The sequence below is a fragment of the Eretmochelys imbricata genome, chromosome 1, assembly GCF_965152235.1.
Source record: "Eretmochelys imbricata isolate rEreImb1 chromosome 1, rEreImb1.hap1, whole genome shotgun sequence".
In the NCBI taxonomy this organism is placed as follows: domain Eukaryota; kingdom Metazoa; phylum Chordata; order Testudines; family Cheloniidae; genus Eretmochelys; species Eretmochelys imbricata.
Window position 1 is genome coordinate 161,292,043 of NC_135572.1, and position 23,058 is coordinate 161,315,100.

The 23,058-nt window shown below is 42.7% G+C and overlaps 2 protein-coding genes across 2 annotated transcripts in view; both read right to left on the minus strand.

The window, feature by feature from the left end:
* The window catches only part of IGSF5 (immunoglobulin superfamily member 5), a 93,519-nt gene that overhangs the window by 65,269 nt on the left and 5,192 nt on the right, over positions 1 to 23,058 (minus strand). The window lies entirely within an intron of this gene.
* On the minus strand, positions 8,349 to 10,907 carry B3GALT5 (beta-1,3-galactosyltransferase 5). Its single transcript, XM_077806181.1, has 2 exons — positions 10,794 to 10,907; positions 8,349 to 9,293 (listed from the first exon to the last, which is right to left on the minus strand). The coding sequence occupies exons 1-2, from the start codon at positions 10,905 to 10,907 to the stop codon at positions 8,349 to 8,351; spliced, it is 1,059 nt and encodes a 352-aa protein (XP_077662307.1).

The window sequence follows — 23,058 nt, forward strand, 5'->3', positions numbered from 1 at the left end:
TGTACACCACTCAGCACAATGAAGTGTCAGTCCCAAGTAGGCCTTCAGGTGCTATTGTCTCATAAGTACTGGCTAGAAAATTTCAAAATGTTCTACTTTCTGTTGCACAAGAAAGGGCAAAATATTTGGCTACATATTCTACATGGACCCCAGATTTTAAAATAGCTGGTTTCCTGAGTGAGGCAACAGGTATTTGCTGTCAAGAAAACAATCATTTTTTTCATGTCACATTCCAATCAAGAACCTGCATATATGCAAATGGGCTGGAGAAGCACTTCTGGGACAGGGTTAAGTTCACAAATATCAGTATGTGGATAGATAATAACTGTATTCCATGGTTAACAGGAGCAATGGTGGTCTTGTGGTAAAGGAACTGCCCAGGATATTGAGACAGCTGATTTCTGTTGCCAACTGTGCCTGTGTGACTTTGGGCAAGTCACATGAAACCGTATTTTCAGAGTGCTCGCAAATTTTGCATACCTTAATTTTGGGTGCCTGTAAGGCGTTCGCGGCGGTCCCTCCATCCATCTGGGAGGGAGGCCATGCCCCTCACTACAAGTCCTCTGGAAGAGCACAATTCAGGGGGGAATTAATACCAGGTTCTCTGCCACTCAGCAGGGTAATCCAGTACTGGGTCTAGGGACCCCGGTCCTCTGACTGGACAGGGCACAAAACAGTTAGGGGGCTCCAGTCTACAATCAAGGTAGAGCAGGAGTGTCCACAAGCCACAGGCCTCTGGCAGGGAGAGGCACCAAGCAGTTAGGCAGCCTTGGCCACTGGTATTCAGGACAGAGCAAATAAGGAATCTATTAGCCCAGGCCCTACAGGACGGGCAGCAAAGTTAGGAAGCTCGAGCCTGGACTCAGGACAGTGCAGCAACCAGTCTATTCGCCCAGGCCCTCAAACAGGGCAGGGCAGCAAAGTCAGGACACTCGGGCTTGTACTCAGGTCCGAGCAATAATGAGTCTCTAAGCCCAGGCCTTCAAACAGGGTGAGGCAGCAAGCAATTGGGGGTCCTGGCTCTGGCGGACCGCCGACAAATGCAGGCTTCTTGGCCTCTGGTGGGGAGGCTGCCACCCTAGGGGTGGGGTGTCAGGGGTAGGAGGATGCAGGCCCACCCGACTCCACTGCATCTCAGTCCAGAGCCCTAACCATGGCAGAGTGGTCTGCCACTGGGTCAGTGGGGAAATCCGGCCGCAACATGCTGGCCAGCTGTCAGTCAGCAACACAGCCAAACTACATTTGGCTCCCCAGGCTACTTCCTACACTCCCGTTCGAGGGGTGTCCCTGTGTCGTCGTCGTCCCTCTTGCTGTGGTAGCCCCAGCAACTCCTCAGGGTCTCCGATGACTGGCAGCTCTGGCAGTCCCTCCAGTTCTCGGGCGCTGCAGTGGTTGCTGTTGGGTCTGAGCTCCAGCAGCAGGTGAGAGATGTCCTTCTCCAGCGGCTCCTCTCTAACTGAGCTGGAGGGCTGGCATTTTATACGTCTGGTTCCTGTTCCGCCCCTCTGCTTCCAGCCGGGCGGGCCTGGGTGTCCTGGGTCTGCCCACCGGAGCAGGGCTCGCGGCTGTCCCTCCTTCCATCTCCAAGGGAGGCTACGCCCCCTCGCTACAGTGCCCAAATTGACATACATGGGGCTAGATTTCCAAGGGGGACTTAAGCACCCTACTGCCACTTAAAGTGTCCAAGTCCAACATTTAGCGCCACTGGCATTCACAAACTACCTGTCCAGCTGTCGCCATAGGCCTCTAGAGCCCTTGGGCACCTAAGTTTCCACTGGTAAAGTTCCCCAGGTACCTAATTATCTGCATCCAGGCATGCACATAGCCACCTAAATCCTGACATCACTAAGCAGCATGGCACCTACTTCACACTTAAGCCCCAGCGAGATTCATAAATCATTCACTAGTCATGCCCGTGCCTATCTCACCTGTGAGATCAATGCAGTAGGCATGCCCAGAGACTGCTGAGCAGCACTGCTGCCAGATCGGGTCCTGCATAAAACACAGCTGAGGAGGAGGTAATGGTGTTGTCCCTCTGCTCAATAGCCAGTGGTTGGAGCACTCATGCAGGAGACCAGGGCTCAGACCCCTACTCTGCCTGATTCAGAGCAATGACTGGAATACAGGTCTCCCACCTGAATACCTTAATCCATGAGCTATAGGATAGGCTAGAGTGAGCTGCTCTCAATCACTTCTGTTGAAGCTGTTCCACTTTATATAAAATACTTAAATAGTCTTTGGAGAAGGGACTGGAACCCAGGTTTCCCAGAAGAGTGTGCTAACTAATAGGCTACAGAATCACTCATTCTCTCTCTCTCTCTCTCTCTGGCCCAATGGCTATTTAAGTATTTTATACAAAATAACCTGGCTTAAGCACCTAATTCCCTTTGAGTAGTGGGGGTTTAGGCCATACCCTTCTCTACAACATTTCCTTCTGGCTGGTTTAGGCAGCTACACACTCAGCTGGCTGGCTTCTGTGAATCACTTGTTTAGCTTCATAATTACCCATGCATTATACGGAGAACCTGGATACTTAACTCCAGGTTGTGAATTCCACTAAGTGGCATCCATGCCTGAAAGTTAGGCATTGCACTGCGTGTGTCCTCCTTGTGAATCTAGCCCCTGGTGCCTTATTTTTAAAGGACCCAAAGTTCCTGTTGAAGTCAACTAGAGCTATGAAGTCTGAGCACATGTGAAAGTCAGGCACTAGTGATCTAGATCTACAAAGGTGTTTAGGCTCCATGGAAGTTAGATCCTAAATACCTTTGAGGATCTGGGGCTACATGTGTCAGATTGGGAACCCAAAAACTTCAGAACACAAAATTAGCCCAAATCTTAATTCTTGGTTCAAGTCTTTTTCCCAGTTTTCTCTTGATTGTTATCACAAAGTCATAAATTTATGAAAACTGCAATGGGCCTCCATTTAGGGGCAGAGTACAGCTCTATTCTGGAATCATTAAGGATTCCTACTTTTACACAGGAAGTCATGGAATTAAACCTCATTTTAACAAAAAGCCTTCCAGATCTTAGTGTTTTTATCTAGCCTAAATAAATCTGCATGTCTGGAAGTAGTTGTCTGCTACCTTACTCCCAAGGCAACTTTTTAACAGCATTCCACGTCTTCCCTTTGGTCAGTCTTCCGATAGAATTAATTTTGCCAGCTAAATCTCATTACGATTTTTAAAGTGTCATAATTCAGGGGTTATGGACAAGATTAGTTCAGCAGTGAGTCATCCAACTGTAAATAAAGAATAATATCTATCACAGAGGAAGCAATTTTGTTGGGTGCAGAAGGCATGTAAATTGAAGAAAGAAAATTTTAGTGCACTTCCTACGCACTGATTTCCCTGAGCAATGTACACTTTAGCTTTAAATTTTAAAAGTTAAATTAGATTAAAAACAAATTCTCAGCACTGTCAAGTTTCCCAGTTGCTAGTCTGGATATCAGCCAGTCTCTTCTAGGGAGATTTTGTAACTATCAGTGTACTGCAGTCTGCTATGACAGTGTAAACATCATGAACCATAACTTGTTTTTCCTAAGGGTTGTGTCCTCGGAACTTGTCTTGGGCTTCCCATTTACTCCCAATTTCTTCGAAGGGTTCAAGTGGAGAGCAGATGTTACAACCACAGGAAAGCTGATGTGATAAGATATGAAGTCATACTCTCTCTAAATGGTCAGTTCTTTTGCAAGGTTGCCAATTATGAAAGATATAAGTACCTGTACCTTTTGAAAACTGAAGACTCTTATTGGAATTAATTGTGAATGACCCACAGTGCACTGATTGGAGAGCATGTCATCATATGTTCAGACAGTGGTACGTTTGTTTATTTCAATATTCAGCAGTTTGCTTTTTGTACAAAGTAAGAATCCCAGGAAGTGAGAGAATTGCTTTTAAAAATTGAAAATCCACTGGCATCACTCCTGATCTAGTGAGCATTTTTAAAACATTGGTGAAAGTGTCTTTAACTTCTTGACAAACGTTGCAGAAGGAGATCCTTCTCAGTTACACCTGTTCTTGGGAAAAATTCATCTGTCACTGATGAGGTGTAGGCATATTGGGGGTGTGAGGAAGGGCCTGGCCAAGGCTTTCCTCTCCCTTGGCTAACCTGAGCCCTTGCAAAGACCAATAGGGATAACTGCAGCAAGAATACACCAATTTAGGGCAGCAATAAACTGTGCCAGGAGCATCACTGGCCCCGACAGTCTCTGATTGGATGAGGCACAAACTCCTTCCCCTCTCCCTACATCAGTGTAGGGATGTTCCTGACCTAGGGTTGCAGAATCTTGCCCTAAAAGTAATTGGCTCTGAATCCAAATACACATAAGGGGATCTGATGTGGAAGAAGATGCTATTTCACATAATGACTTTGCAGAGCAGAGCTGCACAGAAAGGGCCAAAGTACAATTATGTTGCTTCTCCTCTTCTTAATACAGGAGAAAGCTGCATTACTCATGAGCCAGATGAATGCCTCCCACTAGTGCATGAAGGCTCAGTTCATTCTTTCCATTTTTTTATTCTCTTGCTGAAACTTTATTAACAAACCACATGTAAAAGCTGCAGGTCCCTTATAGGTGAGAGTCAAACATTTACTTACACGGCTTTTCCAGTGATGGCAATTAAATTAAACAAGAAGAGAACACTGCTGCTTGGAAGTTTTACAACCCGAAGGTGTAAATCACACCTTCATAACTAATTTATGACATTCCATGCCTTACAGCTCCTCGCTGGTGTTTTGTAAAGATTAGAAAGGATCTGCTTTCTATGTGCTTTTTGGGACAACAGAGTAGGAAGCTGATGTGTGTAGTCTTGGGTTGTGATCCCTGATCAAAATCACAAATTAAACAGGATCAGGGTAGGTCAGGATGCAGATGCAACAAAGGACGTAGATGACTGATTCACTTGGGTGACACTCTGAGTCAGCATCAAAAGGAGCCTGCTGAAATATTCCTATGAAGGAGGGTGAGGCGGGGGGAGGGTTGGTTGTTGTTATTTGACAAAACTTGCCTGGTTTTGAGTTTGTGAAACAATGTAACAGCAGGATTTTATGAAAACCTGAACTTGTCCAATTAAATTCTTCAGTGAAAAATTGTGGGAGGTTGTTTGCTTTGTAATGAGGAACCCTGAAACTGTTGTTTTAAACATTACTCTTTTGAATCTCAGTCTGGCTTGGTTGGTTTTGAGTAGTTACACAATGCACATGATATTGGTTCTAGCTCTTTAAGCAGAAGGATTATCTATTGGCTAGGCTGCTAGCCTGGGGTTCAGGAAACCTAGATTTAATACTCTGCTCTGCCACAGACTTTCCGTGTGACCTTGGGCAAGCCCCATCTCTATGTGCCCCAGTTCCCCCTCTGTGAAATGGGTATAGCAGTACTTCCTCAGAGTGGTTTTGACAGAATACATTCCAAAAGATAATGAGATACACAGAGGCCCTCTAAGTACCTCAGAGTTTTGAGTCTGCTCAGCAGTGTGGAAGACTTATTTAGGCTCTATTTCTCAGAGGGCAGCATTAACCTAATAAACAGGAATAACGACTATCCTGAGAAGGTGTCTCTCACATCCCAGGTGAGTGCCCTAATCACTAGGCCAGAGGGTTTTCAGCTGTGAAGGTTTGTGTGTGCATCTCTCTCTCTCTCAGGAAAAGGGGGCTGACCTGGGTTATTCTCCCAACTCCAGGACAGGTTTCACAGCTATGAATGCCAAATGACGATAGGTGCCTAACTGCCTTTGAAGGGTTCCTACTGGCTAGCTTAGGCAGCTCCCCACTCAGGTTGGTGACTTCTGTGAATCCCTTTCTTAGGTGCCTGACCCTCTCCATGCATTGTATAGGGAGCCTGGGTGCCTAACTCAGGGCTGAAGATTCCTCTAGGTGGCAGGGTGTTGCAGCTCCTAAATCCTTTTGTGGATTTAGCCCCTGGCCTCTCTGCCTCAGTTTTCCATCAGTAAAATTGGAATAGCAACATCTCACCAACGTGTTGTGAGGATAAATATATTAACAATCAGGATTTGCTCAAACACTGTGTTGATATGTATTTATAGGGCGCCTAAGATGGAGATGGAACATCCTCTTCTGTCCCTTGAAGTTCCAAGGCATCTGATTCTAAGATTCCAGTCTTGGCCTAGCTCTAGTCCTAGCAGCCTTTCCTTGTACATTTAACAATACTTTTATTGATAAGACATAAAAGTCATTTATAAAAATAGTTTACCTTCACATTTCCATGACCCTTTCTGCAAACAGTGTAATTTTTTACCCAAATGTTTTGTACCACAAAGAAGCATATTGTGGTGGCAGCTACAGTGGCAGTATCATATACTATCTACTCTGGAAATAAAGTTCTCCTGTTCTTGACCAAGGGAATTATATGCTTGCATTGGAAAAGAAACCTCTTATTAGAGCAGTGGTTCTTAACCAGCGGTCCGGGACCCTCAGATGCCATGAGCAGGTTTCAGGGGGTCCATCAAGCAGGGCCAGTGTTAGACTCACTGGGCCCCAGGGCAGAAAGCAGAAACCCGACCGCATGGGGCTGAAGCCCAGGGTCCTGAGCAATTTAGCTTCACGGGGGCCCCTGTAGCATGGGGTCCCAGGCAACTGCCCTACTTCCTACCCCCTAACTTTTAAATGTAGAGAACCAGTCTTGGCTTTTATATGTAGAGAATCAGTCATTGTGGCACAGGTGGGCCATGGAGTTTTTATAGCATGTTGGGGGTTGGGGGGCTCAGAAAGAAAATGTTTGAGAACCCCTCTATTAGAGGACCTCTCCCCCAAGGTATTTTAGAGACGGAAAGATATGACTCTTTGTTTTTTAAAAAAATAACCCTTTTAGAAAAATGAATTTCAAAGCATTAGTTGCACTCTCAAGTAGAAGACAACCAGACAGACAAAAAGCTTTAATAGCAATCTTTTATTACAATAGTATCAGACAGCAAGTTTTGTTAATTTGATATTTATATGTTCTATGCAAATAATGTAAAGAGTGTCATACTTTTTATATCAGCCTTAAAAAAGTCGCATGTGCAAATTCAAGGGGAGAATAGACTCATATTTAAAACATTCACATTTTGTTACATCAAATACACTATATACAAATAGCCCTTTTGTTCATTCAGCTTTTACATATATGGCCTGAGTATAATCATAACAATTGAGGCTGGGGTTTTCAAAAGAGACTAATGGAGTCAGGTGTCCAAATCCCATTAACATGATGGCGGCACCTCGTGCTCTTCAGCCCCTTTGACAATCCCAGAGGAAAGGGAAATGTGATGTTTGAGTTTAGAATTTTGCACTATTTACTAATTGCTCTGCATTCAAAAATATACCTTGTACTGAAGGGGGAATATAGCATGTTGAAATACATTATTTATTTACCAAATCCAATATTCTGTCAGCACTACTGATTTTTTCTTTCCATTGGGCTCTCGATTAAGCCTTGTATGCATAATTTTAAATGTGAAATGTATAATAGAAAACTAATGCAGTGATCTTAAAGGCTCAGAAGTTAACCTATGGTACTTAAGACCCTGCTCCTCCAACAGGCTCTGAATAGGTAGATCTGTACACCTGTGCAAAGCCCCATCAACTTCAGCAGGGTAAAGGGTTTCATGCAGATGCATGTCTCTGCTCACACAGAGCTCATTACAGGAGTGTGGCCTAACCTTGTTATAATGTGTCAGGGAATGGACTTTGGACTGTAAACTTTTAATGTTAGGGAAAACGAAAAAAGGATAGAGAGAACCAAATCATATGTAAGCATTCCCAGCCTTCTGCTGACATTACTATACGTGTTGGTACAGAGACAAAGCAGTTTTGTTGTCTTTTGCTCTAAAGAAAGTCCAGTGTTTGCAAATAAATAACAGCAAATTTGCAGAGGGGCAAGAGATTAAAATATTTATCTGTGTCTTTTTGACTGTACAGGTCCCCAGCCTGACTTCTGTGGCCGAGTTTTGCCTGACTAAAAGCTAGGTTTACCACCTTTGAAATGCAAAAAAACCCCGGCACCACTCCCACCCCTACAAGACCCCTGCAAATCCTGCCCCCAATAGCCACTTACAGTATCTAGAGAGATAACACATATAGATAAGATTGATAACATCATTTTCTTACTTAAACACTGCAGAATCTTTAGCTGGACACAGAAAATTTTAACATTAGATATCCCAGTGTAATGTGGTGATAATAATTCAAATCTTTAGACCCATGTAAAAAAAAAAGGCAGATTAAATTATTTTTCTGGCAACTGGCAAATCCATAAAAAAATGGCCCGGCCACTCAACTACTGGCCAGGTGGTAACCCTTCTAAAGGCTGGTCCTGGAGCTTTTTTGTGTCACTTTTTGTTAGCTCAGCTATTTCAATCATCTGGGCATTTTTCATCCATTGAGCTCTCCAGTGCATTCCAGTAGATCAGCAGTTCATGAGGTTTCACATAATGGCATGTCACAATTTTCTTGAAGCGACAAAGAGAGAACTCAACCCTGTCTGAGAAGAATGTCTGTTCTGAATGAAGTTCCTCCAGGTTGATTTTTAGTTTAGCAAGACACAGTCCTATGAAAACATCCTCCAGTTTAATAAAAGGGACACTTTCTGAAATTTTATAAATCTGACTAGCAACATCGGTGGAGAAAACATAACCAGTCCCTGAACAAAATGGAGGATATGTGCGTCCTGGATATTCATCTTTACTCACATACCATTTACTATATATCTTTCTTATTGGGAAGTCATTCATCTTTAAAAAGCCTGTGAAGAATCTAGTGTTTCTGTTTTTTCTTAAAAGAAGTTCGGTCAGGTAAAAGATATTGACAAACATATCTGTGTCAGTTTTCATCACAAACCTGGATTGATGACAAAATTTGTGAACCCATTCAATTCCCATCATTGTCTTTAAAGTCAAATTGTAATATGCATCTATAAAATCCTTCTGGATAATGTCTCTGTATTTCTGACTTTCAGCAATAATACCAGTTTGATCATTTTGGCTCATGGTGGTTCCCAGAAGAAAATATGTCACGATGAGGTTGCCAGCAACTAATCTGTGTTTCCCCCAGGTTTCACGGATAGCCATCCTAGCTTTATTCTCGCCATGTGACGATGTCACAAGGAGTACCAGGAACGGAGGAGTCCTACTGCAGTCTATATCTGGCAACTGCAAAAAGTTTCCGCTCTCTGTTATAAAAGTCAGTGACGTGGCCTCTTCCTTCTTTTGACAGAATATACCAATTTCAATCAAATACAAACAAGCAGAGGCCAATACTACAATTAAAAACAAAAGAATTTTGAACCTCTTCGAAGCCATCTGAAAGAAATAAAAACAAATGGTACATTGGAAAATAATTTTGCTCCTTTGTACCCAAACTCTGTGCTATTGCTTGGGGATTTAAGGGTGTTCTCCCTTCTGTGGGACTCAGCAGAGTGTAGCCTTTCCCCCAACAAGATCAACATACAAACACCCACTGATGTCAAGGGCATTCATGCAGATACGCCAGACCCATCGCAGACTCTTTGCCTCCAACATGACATAGAAATATGACTACCAGAACTACACTGCCAGGATCTCTCCCACCAGTTAGTGCTCCAAGAATGCATCCCTAAAGAGAGAACTCTACAACACTGATTGTAGGAAGCAGGCAGGAGTTTACCACAGACCTGATGGGAGAGGATAGTAGTAATAGCTTTATACCTTATTTCTCCATTCATTTTTTGACAGGTGACCATGCCCTGAGTTCGCAAGCATGGGCCACTTAGAAGGCTAAACTAGACCACTAGTCTCTCCTTATCTCCACCCCGCCATTTATAATGGGAGCTGCATATCGATTCAGAAGTTGCTCCTATGCTTTCCTCCCTTTCTGGGGTCCTCTAGGGAACAGTGTTGAGGTCTTGGTGGCCATTTTGAAAAGAAACAGCAGATACGTTGAATTGTGTTTCTCTTTTGTACAGTTCTGTGTAGGTTCAAATGATTAAAACACAAAAAAGGAGGGCTTTGCATTTTACTCCTCTTTTTGGAGGAAAGATGTAATTAAAAAAAAGTTAAACAAAATAATTCATGCTTGTAACCACAGAATATTCTTTGATTATCTCTTAATCCCTCTTATCCACTCAGTACAAATCTTAGATGGAACAAGCCAGAAAAGCCACAAAGTCTTAGTGATGGGAAAATAAAACACTTCTATATTTATAGTTTAACTCCGAGAGACAATTATAATTGAATTATTTACATACGTACAATGTGTGTGTCGCCAGTATCCTTTGAAAACTGCAGTCACAAAATAAAATGTTAGAACAGCTGCGAGTTTTAGACCAAAGGGAAAAGAGGGCAGAGAGAAGAGTATATAGAGTTATTTCTTCTTATGACCTTAGATATTGCCATTCTCTAGCAGTTATTCTCAGCTCTGGATCCCTGCAGAGCCACCAAGAGGTTCTTTCCTAGAATGTGGGGAAGAGAAAAAAAATGGTACTACAGAGACTACTCTCTCTCTTTTTCCCCATGTACTTTTGATAGGGAAATTAGCTTGATCTTCTAAAATTAAAGCGTTGGGCTTCTGCCCATGCAAGGAATTAAAAACATACATGGTGGCATACATACAAAGGCAAGTTTATATTCTTCAGAGCCGCAGGTTCCTTGGGAGCTTAATCCTCTGGGATTGCTCTGTGCAGAATGTCCAAAACCACTTCAATGTCCTTCTTTTACTCCGATTCAGGTTCTTGAAATACCATGAAAATATCTGGTCACGAACGTAAGTGTCCTTAAAGTTCTGAATAACTGTTCTTGGCGCCAAATCCAACTCATTTTACTCACATGAATGGTCCCATTAATGTCAATGACACTTCTCGCATGCATAAGGCAAGCAAGATTCGGGGCTATTGCTTTATTATAGATCATCTCCAGTCTGAGGCCTGCAGTGAACTCCATTGTTACTAGACATAAATCCACTTTTCAGATATATATATAAAAATACGCCACATGCCTTCTTCCCTTCATTTGCCTGTTAATTGTCTTTAGATTGTAAGCGCTTCTGTTCAGGGATATGTTTTTTTAATATGTTTGTAAGGCTCCTAGCACACTTTTGAAGCGACTGTCTCTGTGGAGTAACTGCTCACTAATGTGAATAATGGAATCACAGTCTGGCCCTTAGTGCAAGAATGGAAACCTGTCTGGTTCTGAATATAAGCATGGTAACCACTAGCTCCATTTAATCTTTATCCAGGTTTTTTGGCCTTTAAGTTCCCCTTCCTGCAAATGATCACACGCAGCCAGAGTTGAAAGGTTTCTGCTCTGGCACAGCAGTCTGCCTGTATGGATTGGAATCTCAGTTAGAAAGGTGCATTTACTGGAGCAAAGCAATGTCTAATTGTTTAATTGTTTTCAGTCCAATTGATACTTACCATTTTTTACTTGCTTCATCATACACTTTAAATTCCATTATGCTAATTTTAAGAAGTTGAATGTTCTTTTACTCTTTTGAAAGAAATTGCGTGCATGCACCCAGAGGTGTGATTCTTAGAAACCAAAAAAAAATATGAATTGAATGCATTTTCACTCTAATAATATTTTGCTTTTGCAATGTTCTTTCATTCATATAGCTGAAGTTCCCCTCACCCCCCCTAAATTTTCTTACCCAGATAAATTCAGTAAGCTTATTTAGTTTTGGTGGAAGCATTTGCTGCTCACTGACGCAGAGTCCTTGGACTCTTACCTGTTTTTATTTTATTCCCCTGGTAATCCCAGAGGCAAGGCAAGAATGACTATCGTGATAATATTTTCAGTTTTGTGTATAAGCTGTTTTTTCTCTATGCTTCTCATCATTGTAGTAGCTGAGCAGTTGCAAACATTAATAGATTTATCCTCACAACAATCCTTTAAGTATCATTAGCCCGATTATACAGACGGGGAATTGAGGCTCAGAGAGAGATTAAGGTTGTTATCCTGAAAGTTGCTCCCTGCAAGTGGATCCAGACACCTCTGTGGGGTCAGCACAACTCAGTGGGACTCCATGAAGGTTCAGGGATCTGCCCACACAGATGCAGTTGCAGGTGTGGGACCTAAATATCTAAAGCTGTGGGCACATAATATTTGCAGGCACTTTATAAAATTGTGGTTTACCCAAATGTAAACAGAAAAACTGTGGGAGAGCCAGCAAGAGAATCCCCCTTTGCTGAGTTTGCGTCCAATGCCTTAACCACAAGACCATCCTTCCTGCTTACAAGTGAACAGGGGGAATCTGGAAGTTAAAAAAATACCTAATATTAAAATAGGCGACTTCCAAAACGACCCTGTTTTGGCTCATCTTTAGTTCAGTATGCTGAAGTTCTGTTTGCCTTCCTCACTAACAGCTGAGCTGCTGCTACCTTTCAGTGCCATAAAGCAGGTATTGAAATTCCTCAAACTTCCAGCTCCTCTCAATGTATACATTTTCAGTCCTGCTCAATGCATGCACCAGTGGCATATAGTCCAGTTTGCTGCATGGGGTACATAGGAATCAGAAGGGTCACAGTGAAGTGAAAGATTGGTTATATGGTTGCATCCCTGCTCCATGCAGCCACAACTTGCTCCTTGTGCTTAGTGGGCTATGGCTAGCCAGAAGGGAGAGGGCATCAAGGAACAGCCACTACATGTAACATGGTCTACTAGGACTCCACTGTGAGTTACAGTGCAACTTCTTTCACAAAGAACAGCCATAATTCTTTCACCATGGCTTCTCATATCACAGACATTTGCCTGTTCAGAGTGTGGGGAACCAGCCGTTGGACTCTTGAAAGTAGAGATGTTGAAAACATCAATTATTTTTTGCAGGCAATTTAGAAAAATTTTCTTTGTCTTACTTAAATTTCCTGGTTGCGGGGGAGTAGGACAGTTTTTAGTTAAAAGGTTAAAACTATGAAGGGAAAACCAAAATATTCCATTTTCAAAACACTTTTTTGGCAAAGTGTTTCAGTTTTCAGTAAAAACGTTTGGTTTTCAAAAAATTAAATTTTTTTACCAAAATATATTTTCAGATTTGACCAAAATGGATTTTCATTTTGGACATAAAGCCGTTTTCCACCTAAAAAAAAAAGTTTTGGCCAATTTTTTTCAGACGCGTCTACTTGCAGACCCTCTTGTCATTGTTCAGGGCAGGGGAGATGACCCATGGAGGGGAAATCACTCTGTGAAGATGTTCCCAGATGTGTACGGTGTGCACAGAATTTCCTCATGGATTTTTGGGTTCTGAATGATTGCCTGGCCCTACCCCTGCTGTGCTGACACATTTGCAGCGACTGCCTACGCGAGCCTGTGCTCTCTAGGTTTAGCCTCTTCAAAACCATGAATTTGTATAGGTAAAACCTCCCAGTCCACAGCATTTTGCCCAGAAAATGGAAGACACAGGCCTTGCTCCTTTCTGCCATGCACTTCCCTAAGAGTCCTTAATGGGCCTGTGTACCTGCACTACTATGAATATTTTTTAAACATTAGCTGAGGCCCATGTGCCTACACAGAGTACTGAGCCATATCTGTCAGCCTTACATGTATAACCCACACACCTCCTGGGTGTGGTGCTCCATCCCCTCTAGTGGCACTGAGACCACTTGGAGATTAATGAGTCTACTACAGCCTTAGCTAAAGGCCTTGTGGCTTTTAGCTCATGCAGTAGATGCTCGTGCACTAAGCTCCAGAGACCCCAGGTTCAACCCTGCTCGCCAACGACTGGGGTCTGTCAGTGTTACACGTGCACTACAGTTAAGTGTGGTTTCCTTCCAAGTCATAACAGGATATTTTCAATATTCACCATATTAAGGCTGCTTCAGGAGAAATACTCCTGGGGGAATTCTGCACCACTGCATGTCTGCAGAATTCATGTCCCCTGCATATTACTTTGCTTCCCTACAGAAAAATGACTTTCTGACGGGGAAGCAAAGGGAAGCTGCAAGAGCAGTCACGCACCACTCCCTAACTGCGCAGGTACATTGTTTCAGGCACCCGGAGCAGCCGGTGGAGGGGTAAATCATTGTGTGGCTGGAGACACCCCAGCCAGTGGCTCCTAACCTGTGCTGGCGGCAGGAGAGGGTGGGACTTCCTCTTCCCCTACAAGGAGTGGCTGGGGCTGTGTCAAACCCAGCCCCAGAAGCCTTCCCCAGCTGCAGGAAGCTCAGCATCCTCCCCTGCTTTCTGACCCCATTGCTCCTCAGCTGTGGGGGGTGGGGAGGGTGTCACTCAATGGGGACCTGCTCCCCCATCCACATAACCCCCATGCGTCCAGACCTCCCATACTCAGACACCCCTGCCAAGTCTCACCCAGTACATCCAGAACCCCCCTAGCCCTCCATACCCAAATCCCACCCTACTGAACCTTAGCCCCTGCATCTGGAGGCTGCCTACACCCAGACCCCCTGCCTCCAGACCCCCACCCATGCACCCAGACCAACCCCCACTGAGCTCCCTGCACTCAAACCTCCACCCTGATGCACCACCCCCTGCACCACCTTGAGCCCCCACAGCCAGACCCGACACCACTGACCTCCAACTAGCTGCACCCAGACCCTGACCCCACCAAGCCCCAGTTCTCCAGCACCCAGACACCCCCCCCACTGAGACCCCCACACCAAGACCCCTCTGCTGAGCCTCAATCACCTTCATCTGGAAGCCCCTGCAGAGTCCCATTGCCCCTGGAACTCCACCAACGAGCCTGTGTGCATCCAGATCCCCCCACACCTAGACCCTCCACTGAGCTGCCTGCACCCAGACTGATCCACACAGAATCCTCTCACCCCACACCTGGATCCCCCCAGACTGAGCCCCCTAAAATTGGATCCTGCCTGGTTGAGCCTGCCTGCTCCACACCTGGTGTGCCTGGCACAGAGGGGAAGGGCCCCAGGGTGTTTCTGGGGCAGGCCCAGGCCTTGTGCTGTGCCAGGGTCATGTGCAGCCTCACCGCTGAGTCCGTGTCTCAGGGGTGGGGTGTGTGGAGGTGCAGGGTGATGTCTCACCTTCGTGCAGCCAGTGGCCTGTGCTCCCTACTGCCATGCTGGAGCCTCTGCATTTATTTATTGACAAATAAAACTTGCAGAATTTTGCAGAATTTTAAAATATTGTGCACAAAATTTTTAACTTTTTGGTGCAGAATTTTTAAGTTTTTGGCACAGAATGCTCTCAGGAGTAGAGAAAGGAGCATCTTGTGGTTAAGGCACTGAACTAGAATTCAGAAGAGATGGCTTCGCTTCTCAGCTCTCCAAAAGATTTCCTGTGAAATCTTAAACAAGTCACTTTCTCTCTTCATTCCCCATCTGTAAAATGGAGGTAATAATACTCCCTCTTGCCCACTCGTCTCTCGTCTGTTTATATTGCCAGTAATTTGGGGCATGGGCTGCCTTTTACCATGTGTATGTACAATGCCTCACAAAATGGGGCCCTTATCCGGACTGGGGCTTTTCAGCTGCTATTGTAATACAGATAATCAGTAAATAACTTTGGTGGGATACAGGCTTAAAATTAAGCACACATTTAAGCATTCTGCTGGACTGGGGCCTAAAGCCCAGATACTCAAAGGTCATATGCTCCTCACTTTTATTGATTTCAATGGAAGTTAGGACCCTAAATACCTTAGTGGATCTGGGCCTCAGTCTCTAATTCAGATTTCCATCCTGCTATGTGCATATGCTTATGGAAAAGTCCTACAGAATTTAATAGGGATAAAACAGTAGGATTCTACAGAAATTACTCTAAAAAACTAGAGAGATTTATAGCAAATTATCTCCTTTCTATAGGTTATCTTGAACCTCCTCTAGTCTTTTATATCATGAAAATATATCTTTTCTGTTCTACAGGAAAGTCATCATTTTCTATTAAATTCTATTAAAAGGAGGTTAGATTAGATGACCCTTGCAGTCCCTTCTAATGTGATGATTCTATGATTCTACAGGACTTTTCCGATATGGGTTTGAGCTGAAGATTGCATGGGTTTTGCTACTTCCATTGCTTTATCTGCACGGTGTTCTTTTTAGGGTATTGACCATTACCTGCTTTTTTGCCATTGAAAACTTTTTCCTTAGACTCACTGGTGCAGCAGTAAAAACAATGAGGAGTCCTTGTAGCACCTTAGAGACTAACAAATTTATTTGGGCATAAGCTGTTGTGGGCTAGAACCCACTTCATCAGATGCATGGAGTAAAAAATACAGTAAGCAGTATATATATGAAAAGATGGGAGTTGCCTTACTAAGTGAAGGGGACAGTGGTAACTAGGCCAATTCAATTAAGGTGGAAGTGGCCTATTCTCAACAGTTGATTACTTTTGTAGTGCTAACGAGGCCAATTCAATCAAGGTGGACCTCGCCCATTTACAACAGTTGACAAGAAGGTGTATCAGCGGAGGGAAAATTACTTTTTGTAGTGACCCATCCACTCCCAGTCTTTATTCAAGCCTAATTTGATGGTGTCCAGTTTGCAAATTAATTCCAGTTCTGCAGTTTCTCGTTGCAGTCTGTTTTTGAAGTTTTTTTATTGAAGAATTGCCACTTTTATGTCTGTTATTGAGTGTCCAGGGAGACTCAAGTGCTCTCCTACTGGTTTTTGAACCACGTTGCCAACTCTGTCCCCATATCTATTCAAGGGACATCATCATAGGACCTAACCACATCAGCCACACCATCAGGGGCTCATTCACCTACACATCTACTAATGTGATACATGTCATCATGTGCCAGCAATGCCCCTCGGCCATGTACATTGGCCAAACTGGACAGTCTCTACTTAAAAGAATAAATGGACACAAATCAGACATCAGAAATGGTAACATACAAAAGCCAGTAGGAGAACACTTCGATCTCCCTGGACATTCTATAGCAGATTTAAAAGTAGCCATACTTCAACAAAAAAACGTCAAAAACAGACTTCAAAGAGAAACTGCCGAACTACAATTCATTTGCAAATTTAACACCATTAATTTGGGCTTGAATAGGGATTAGGAGTGGCTGGCTCACTACAAAAGCAATTTTCCCTCTCTTGGTATTGACACCTCCTCATCAATTATTGTGAGTGGACCACATCCACCCTGATTGAATTGGCCCTGTCATCACTGGTTCTCCACTTGTAAGGTAACTCCCTTCTCTTCGTGTGTTAGTATATTTATGTCTGCATCTGTAATTTTCACTCCATGCATCTGAAGAAGTGTGTTTTTTACCCATGAAAACTTATGCCCAAATAAATCTGTTAGTTTTTAAGCTGCCACTGGACTCCTCGTTGTTTTTGTGACTCCATGGTAAGATTGGTACAGTGATCCAGGAGTTCACATTTGTCCCTGGCTTGGTGAATTCTAATTATAGAACACAACACCAGCTTGGGCTGTCTGCCCTGTTTTTGACAGTCTACCTGAGGTCAGCATTCACAGTCATGAGCCACTCCAGACAAAGACAATGCGTGTAGCTGTTTATTACTTTGTCTAGATCTGTATACTTCTTGTGCTAGATAAAGAGTGACTAGTTTTTAGAACCCTTTCAAAGTCTGTGTGTTCAATTATCACGTGTCCCTAAGGATGTGAACTGTAAACCAGAGTAACCACAAGGTTGGAGCTTTGGGGAAAAGTTGTGTTTAAGCTACTGAGAAGTCTGGCGGTGTCAGCACTGGTCCTGGGGGCCTAAGGCAGATGGGTTCCATGTTGATGAAGGGGTAACATGATCGAGAGCTTATGTCCAGGAAGTGTTCCAGAGAGGCCAAGAAAAAAGAGAGCATTGTTTACCCAGACCATGAGAAATGTAATAGCACACAAGTCTAAGGAACCAAATACAGCAGCCTGGTGTAGTTCTACAAAGGCGCTGTGACACCTTAGCACACCCACATATAAAGCCCTAGGCATTGTTTCCTGTTAAATATAGCTTTAAAATGTTCTAGTTATACATTTAAAGGACTTGACCCTCTAGAAAACAGTTTCTGCTAAACCAAAGGGAAAATTGGAGACTGTCATCTGACATGGAAGCCCTTCCTTTAGGCCCTATTAATTATTATATTTATTTATACAGTACAAGAGGTGTAAGGTTGCCTGGCATACAGGATCAGGGAAAATATTCCTGCCATAGGGAGAAGAGTAACAGTCTGGAGTCCTTGTGAGAAAAGGAGACTAAAAATGTCAGTTTAAAGAAATATTCTGCTCAGTTATTCTGGTGCAAATCTGGAGTAATGCCACTGAATTCAGTGGAGTTACTTTAGACTGGCACCATCAGTGTTACTGAGATCAGAACATGGCCTAATGAGCCAGCTACATCACCTTGGTGTGGTTTGGAGAACTTATTTCCCCCTCGCTGTAGTAAAAGACAAAAAACTAACAAGAGACTCAAAAGTCTTATGACACAAAAAGTAGAAGTCTGTTGTTAAATATCAAACAGAAGGGACGCTCCTCATCTGATGTAAATCAGCATTGCTCTGTTAAAGTCCATAGAGCTATCCTGGTTTACACTAGCTGAGGATCTGAATTAAAATGGTGTTATTATTTACTACAGGAAGTGTCTGTCTACTTTTGTTTATTTCTTAAGTGGCAAAACTCAAAAAACTTCCATTGTGGCCAAGAGCTACCAGTTCTTCTCTATCCACTATATATTGAATGGAGCCAAAATGTCAATACAAGGTTCATAACTGTGTGTTAATTTAGGCATGAAATTTCCGCAGAGCGGGAGTCAAGCAGCTCCTGGGAACAGAGGAAGTCGGCACCTGTGAACATAGGTATGACCAGGGAATAGAGTATATACAGAGAGACACAGTAAGGACTTGAGTCAAGTTAGTAATGATAGTTGTCTTTTTCTAGCTACAGAATCAAATTAAACACTTACATAAGTAGTCCCTTTGAAGTCAATGGAACTACTCATGTGTGTAAAGTTACACACAGGTAACTGAAGGATCAGGCCCTGACAGTAGCAAACAATGACATTTTATGCTTTTTGTGAGTTATTTTTTGTCTGCACCTAGTTGGATACAAAAATCATTTTAGTAGGTTTAACAGACTTAAAAGTGGCAATTCTTCAACAACAGACTTCAACGATAAACTGCAGAACTGGAATTAATTTGCAAACTTGACACCATCAAATTAGGCCTGAATAAAGACTCGGAGTGGCTGGGTCGCTACAAAAAATAATTTTCCCTCTGTTGATACTCACCCCTTCTTGTCAACTGTTGAGAATGGGCCTCATCTACCATGACTGAATTGGCCTCTTTAGCACTGACCGCCCACTCGGTAAGGCAACTCCCATCTTTTCATGTGCTGTAATATATATACCTACCTAATGTATTTTCCACTCCATGCCTCTGATGAAGTGGCTTATAGCCACAAAAGCTTATGCCCAAATAAATTTGTTAGTCTCTAAGTTGCCATAAGGACTCCTCGTTATTTTTATTTAATGACAGTAGATGTTGAGATTCAAAAAGTTCAAGCATTATAACTGCTAAAACACAAACTGTCAACATCATATGTCAAAATGTTTGCCTTAAATCAAACTCTTAAGTTCTCAGGCAGCATTTTTCTTTCTATGACTATCTGTAAATTTTGAATATTATCTATGGAAATAATTTTTCTTTGGTTTGTGTGTTTATGATGAAGTTGATGTTTAACATTTACCATTAAAAATCTAATCTTTCCAAGCCTATAAATAGCTCTTGCTTCATCATGAAAAATTATTTATTGCATCCTCATTTACAAATGCTTATGGAAAGCTGTGCTGACATCTAGTATTGAATTTTTATAATTAGTCATTTGACTGAAAGAGGAAAAACACGAACACGATATTTTTTAAAAAAGATGAGGGGCTTTCTCTTGTTACTTGGGAGTGATCTAAATGGATATAAAGAACGATGAAAAGAAAGGATACACAGAATTGATAGAGCTGCAAATATATCTTTGAACAAAAGAGAACATATTAGTGATACACATGTTGCAGATACTGCTATCAAATTTCTGAGACTATCAGTAAGATTTAAGAACAACCCAATACGTTTTCAATCATGTGCATTCTTTTTAAATCAGAACCTCTTTTGGAAGGTTTCTTTTACCATTTTAGCCACTTTCATTGCCCATGTAAGATAGCTCAACCCAGCACCCCCCTACCATTCTCTGCCCTTTCACTCCATGCCAATTCTTAGCTTGTTTGTTTTTTAGTATTTTGAGGGGTTTTGGTTTCTAGTGTAGAATTTTTTCAACTGTGTCTTTTAACTATCGTATATATGTGTGAGAAGGGGAGTTTGGTGCTTTTTAAGGCTAATGATCCTAGAAGTTGTCCAGTCTATCCATAGAACTAGCACAGTGCAGGCAGTGGCAATGCAGGCTTCCTTCACTCCTCCATTAATGTGCCAAACCTCAACCTGGAGGGAACATTTCCAACTATTCATTTCAGTGGTGCCAGGCAAACATTAACAAATACACTCACAGGGCATGAACCTGTAAGATCACCCTTGTGGTGCTTACTAATGTAAGTAGCCCCATCAGCTTCAAGGGGACTGCTTATGTGCATAAGTGTTTTCAGAATTAGGCCGAGTGATTGTTTTCTTGATTGTTTGCATAGAAGTAGGGGGGAGGGGAAATGCCTTAATAGTTGGAAGCATATAATCCAGGTGAGGTTTCAGGCAAACTGAGGAGGCAGTGAGGGAACCTGCATTGCCATTACCTCTTCTGTGGGTAGGTAGGACAATTTCCAAGACCACTATGGCACCTTTTAAGAGCAACACATACGCACTCTTATCAGTTAGATTATTTATTTATCAACAGTTTAGGAATTCTCAATCAATATACTCACGCTGAATGTTAAATACTATGTGTATCTTCTTGCTTAATTTTATACAGTATTATAAATACTTTAAAAACAGCTAATGTAACAATTTTTAAAAATACTTGAACATCTGCAGATATTCTGTGCTGTGTCAGGACCACATGCTGCACGCTTTGTTCATTCTCGCTCGTTCATTCCACTGATTTGTGGGGTATGATTTATGGGAGCAAGGCAGTGCTTAATTTGTAATGGAAGAGCTGCTGGGGCTCAAGCAATTAGATGCCGGGGCTCAAGCAGTTTTTTTACTTTTATAACTGATGTGGAGACCCCAGAGGTGCCAGGGCTATGAACTGCCAAGACTAGAAGTGCCTCGGCTCAGCCCCAGCAAGCCCTGACACAAATAAAACACTGGAGCAAGGCAAGATGAATTTCGGACCTAATCCTGCTCTCACTGAAGCAAGTTTTCATTGACTTCAGCAGAAGCAAGATCAGACCTGACAGAAGGGTTCTATATGCTAGAGTTAGTTACCCTCCCTTCCAAAAGTTGTCTACTATTGCAGTTTCTTAGGGGGACTAAATAATGTGGATGCATATGAAATAAAAAGAATCCAGATCCCCTTACCTCACGTTTCTGCAGAGCACCCTCCGCTTTTATAGCCATATTGTATGAAAGCTGCAGTGAGTGGGCTAAAATCTCTATCACAAGAAGCAGATTAGGGTCTTTTACTTCTTCACTGGTGAGTGATCCTGATGCAAATGAGCCCAAATAAGATGAGAAATGATAATCTCCTTTAGAAGTGGGAGTGGGAGCAAATATCAATGTAGCAATGGAACCCTGATCTCTGTGTGTGGGAGTGTCTCTCTCCCTCTTGCTACCTCATTCCCTCTCTCTGGTAGTTAACAGACTAACAGTATCACTGCAGTGTGATTGGCAGGAAAAGGAAAGTTAGGAACTGTCTACAAATGTTCTTATTTTGTACTTGGAGAAGGGGGAAAATATACCCGTGCATACACCTTAAATCACAACCATGAAGATAAATCCTAGCAGATCTAAGAAAATTGTGTTCTAACAGAATTAGCCCTTTGTTGAGGAGCACTGAGAAAGCCCCAGCTCTACTCTCATAATGGAAAGTCACATTGCCTTAAAAAGAAGAGGAGTACTTGTGGCACCTTAGAGACTAACCAATTTATTTGAGCATGAGCTTTCGTGAGCTACAGCTCACTTCATCAGATGCATACGCTGTTACTCTGAAACCTGTCACATTGCCTTGCGTCTCACAGTGGGAAACAAATCGCCCACTGCCAAAGAGGCAATCTTGAAGCATTCCCCAAGTTATGAGAACTTCTCCACTGACAAATCACAACACAGTGAAAGGGGGTAATGGGGCACATACCAATGCTCCCATAAGATTATCACTGACATGGCTTGGCACACACCCTTTCCTGATCTCTGTTTCCCCTTCTTTTCCTCCTAAACATTCCTCGCTTGATCATTGTTTTTATTTCTTTAGCAATTTATTATTTCCATTCTATTATTTCAGGCCCTGATTCAGGAAAGCAGTCCTACTTAGGATAGCTCTGAAACATATGCTAAATTAAGCATGTGCGTAAGTGCTGTCCTGAACAGGAATGGATTTAAGCTTGTGCTGACATGCTTTCCCGAGTTGGGGGCCTACATGCTAGAGCTATGTACATAGATATGAATTTTTTCTGTGGTGGCCTTTTTTTTACTATTGACAATCTGAGATGTTTAGAGGCCTTCAATTATTGTATATGGGGTATTTTATTCTGTTTTTTACTTTGTATATGCTTCTACCTTGTCAATAATGTATCCACAAATAATTACTGATTTAGTATTGTCTAGATTTATACAGAACATGTTTTAGGGGGAAAATGTTCTGTAGGCAGCAATCCTCTCAAAGAGAGCCTTAAATCCTTGAAGTTATGTACATACTTAAGTGCTTTCCTGAATGAGGGCACAAGTCCCATTCCTGCAAGGTAAAGCAGTCCCCACACATACTACCCATTGCAGGATCAAGGCCATGCCTGGGGTACTTGATTCGTTCACACACAGGAGTTCATTTCCTTTCTAACTCAGTCCTTGGGGGATAGATTCTGCATTCTTTCCACAGGATAGGGGTGAGGGTGCAGTATCTGGCCCTTCCACTATACGTATTTCTTCCATATATGTCTTTCCCATCCCCTTTCCCCTCCCCCGGTATCTGTTGCAAAAAAGTTCACACAAAACTCCCACCAATCCACAGTGTCTCCTAACCAGGAGAAATTTGCTTAACTGCCCTTGAATCATTTCCCAGAGTGCCTTGCATACTCCCTTCAGAAAAT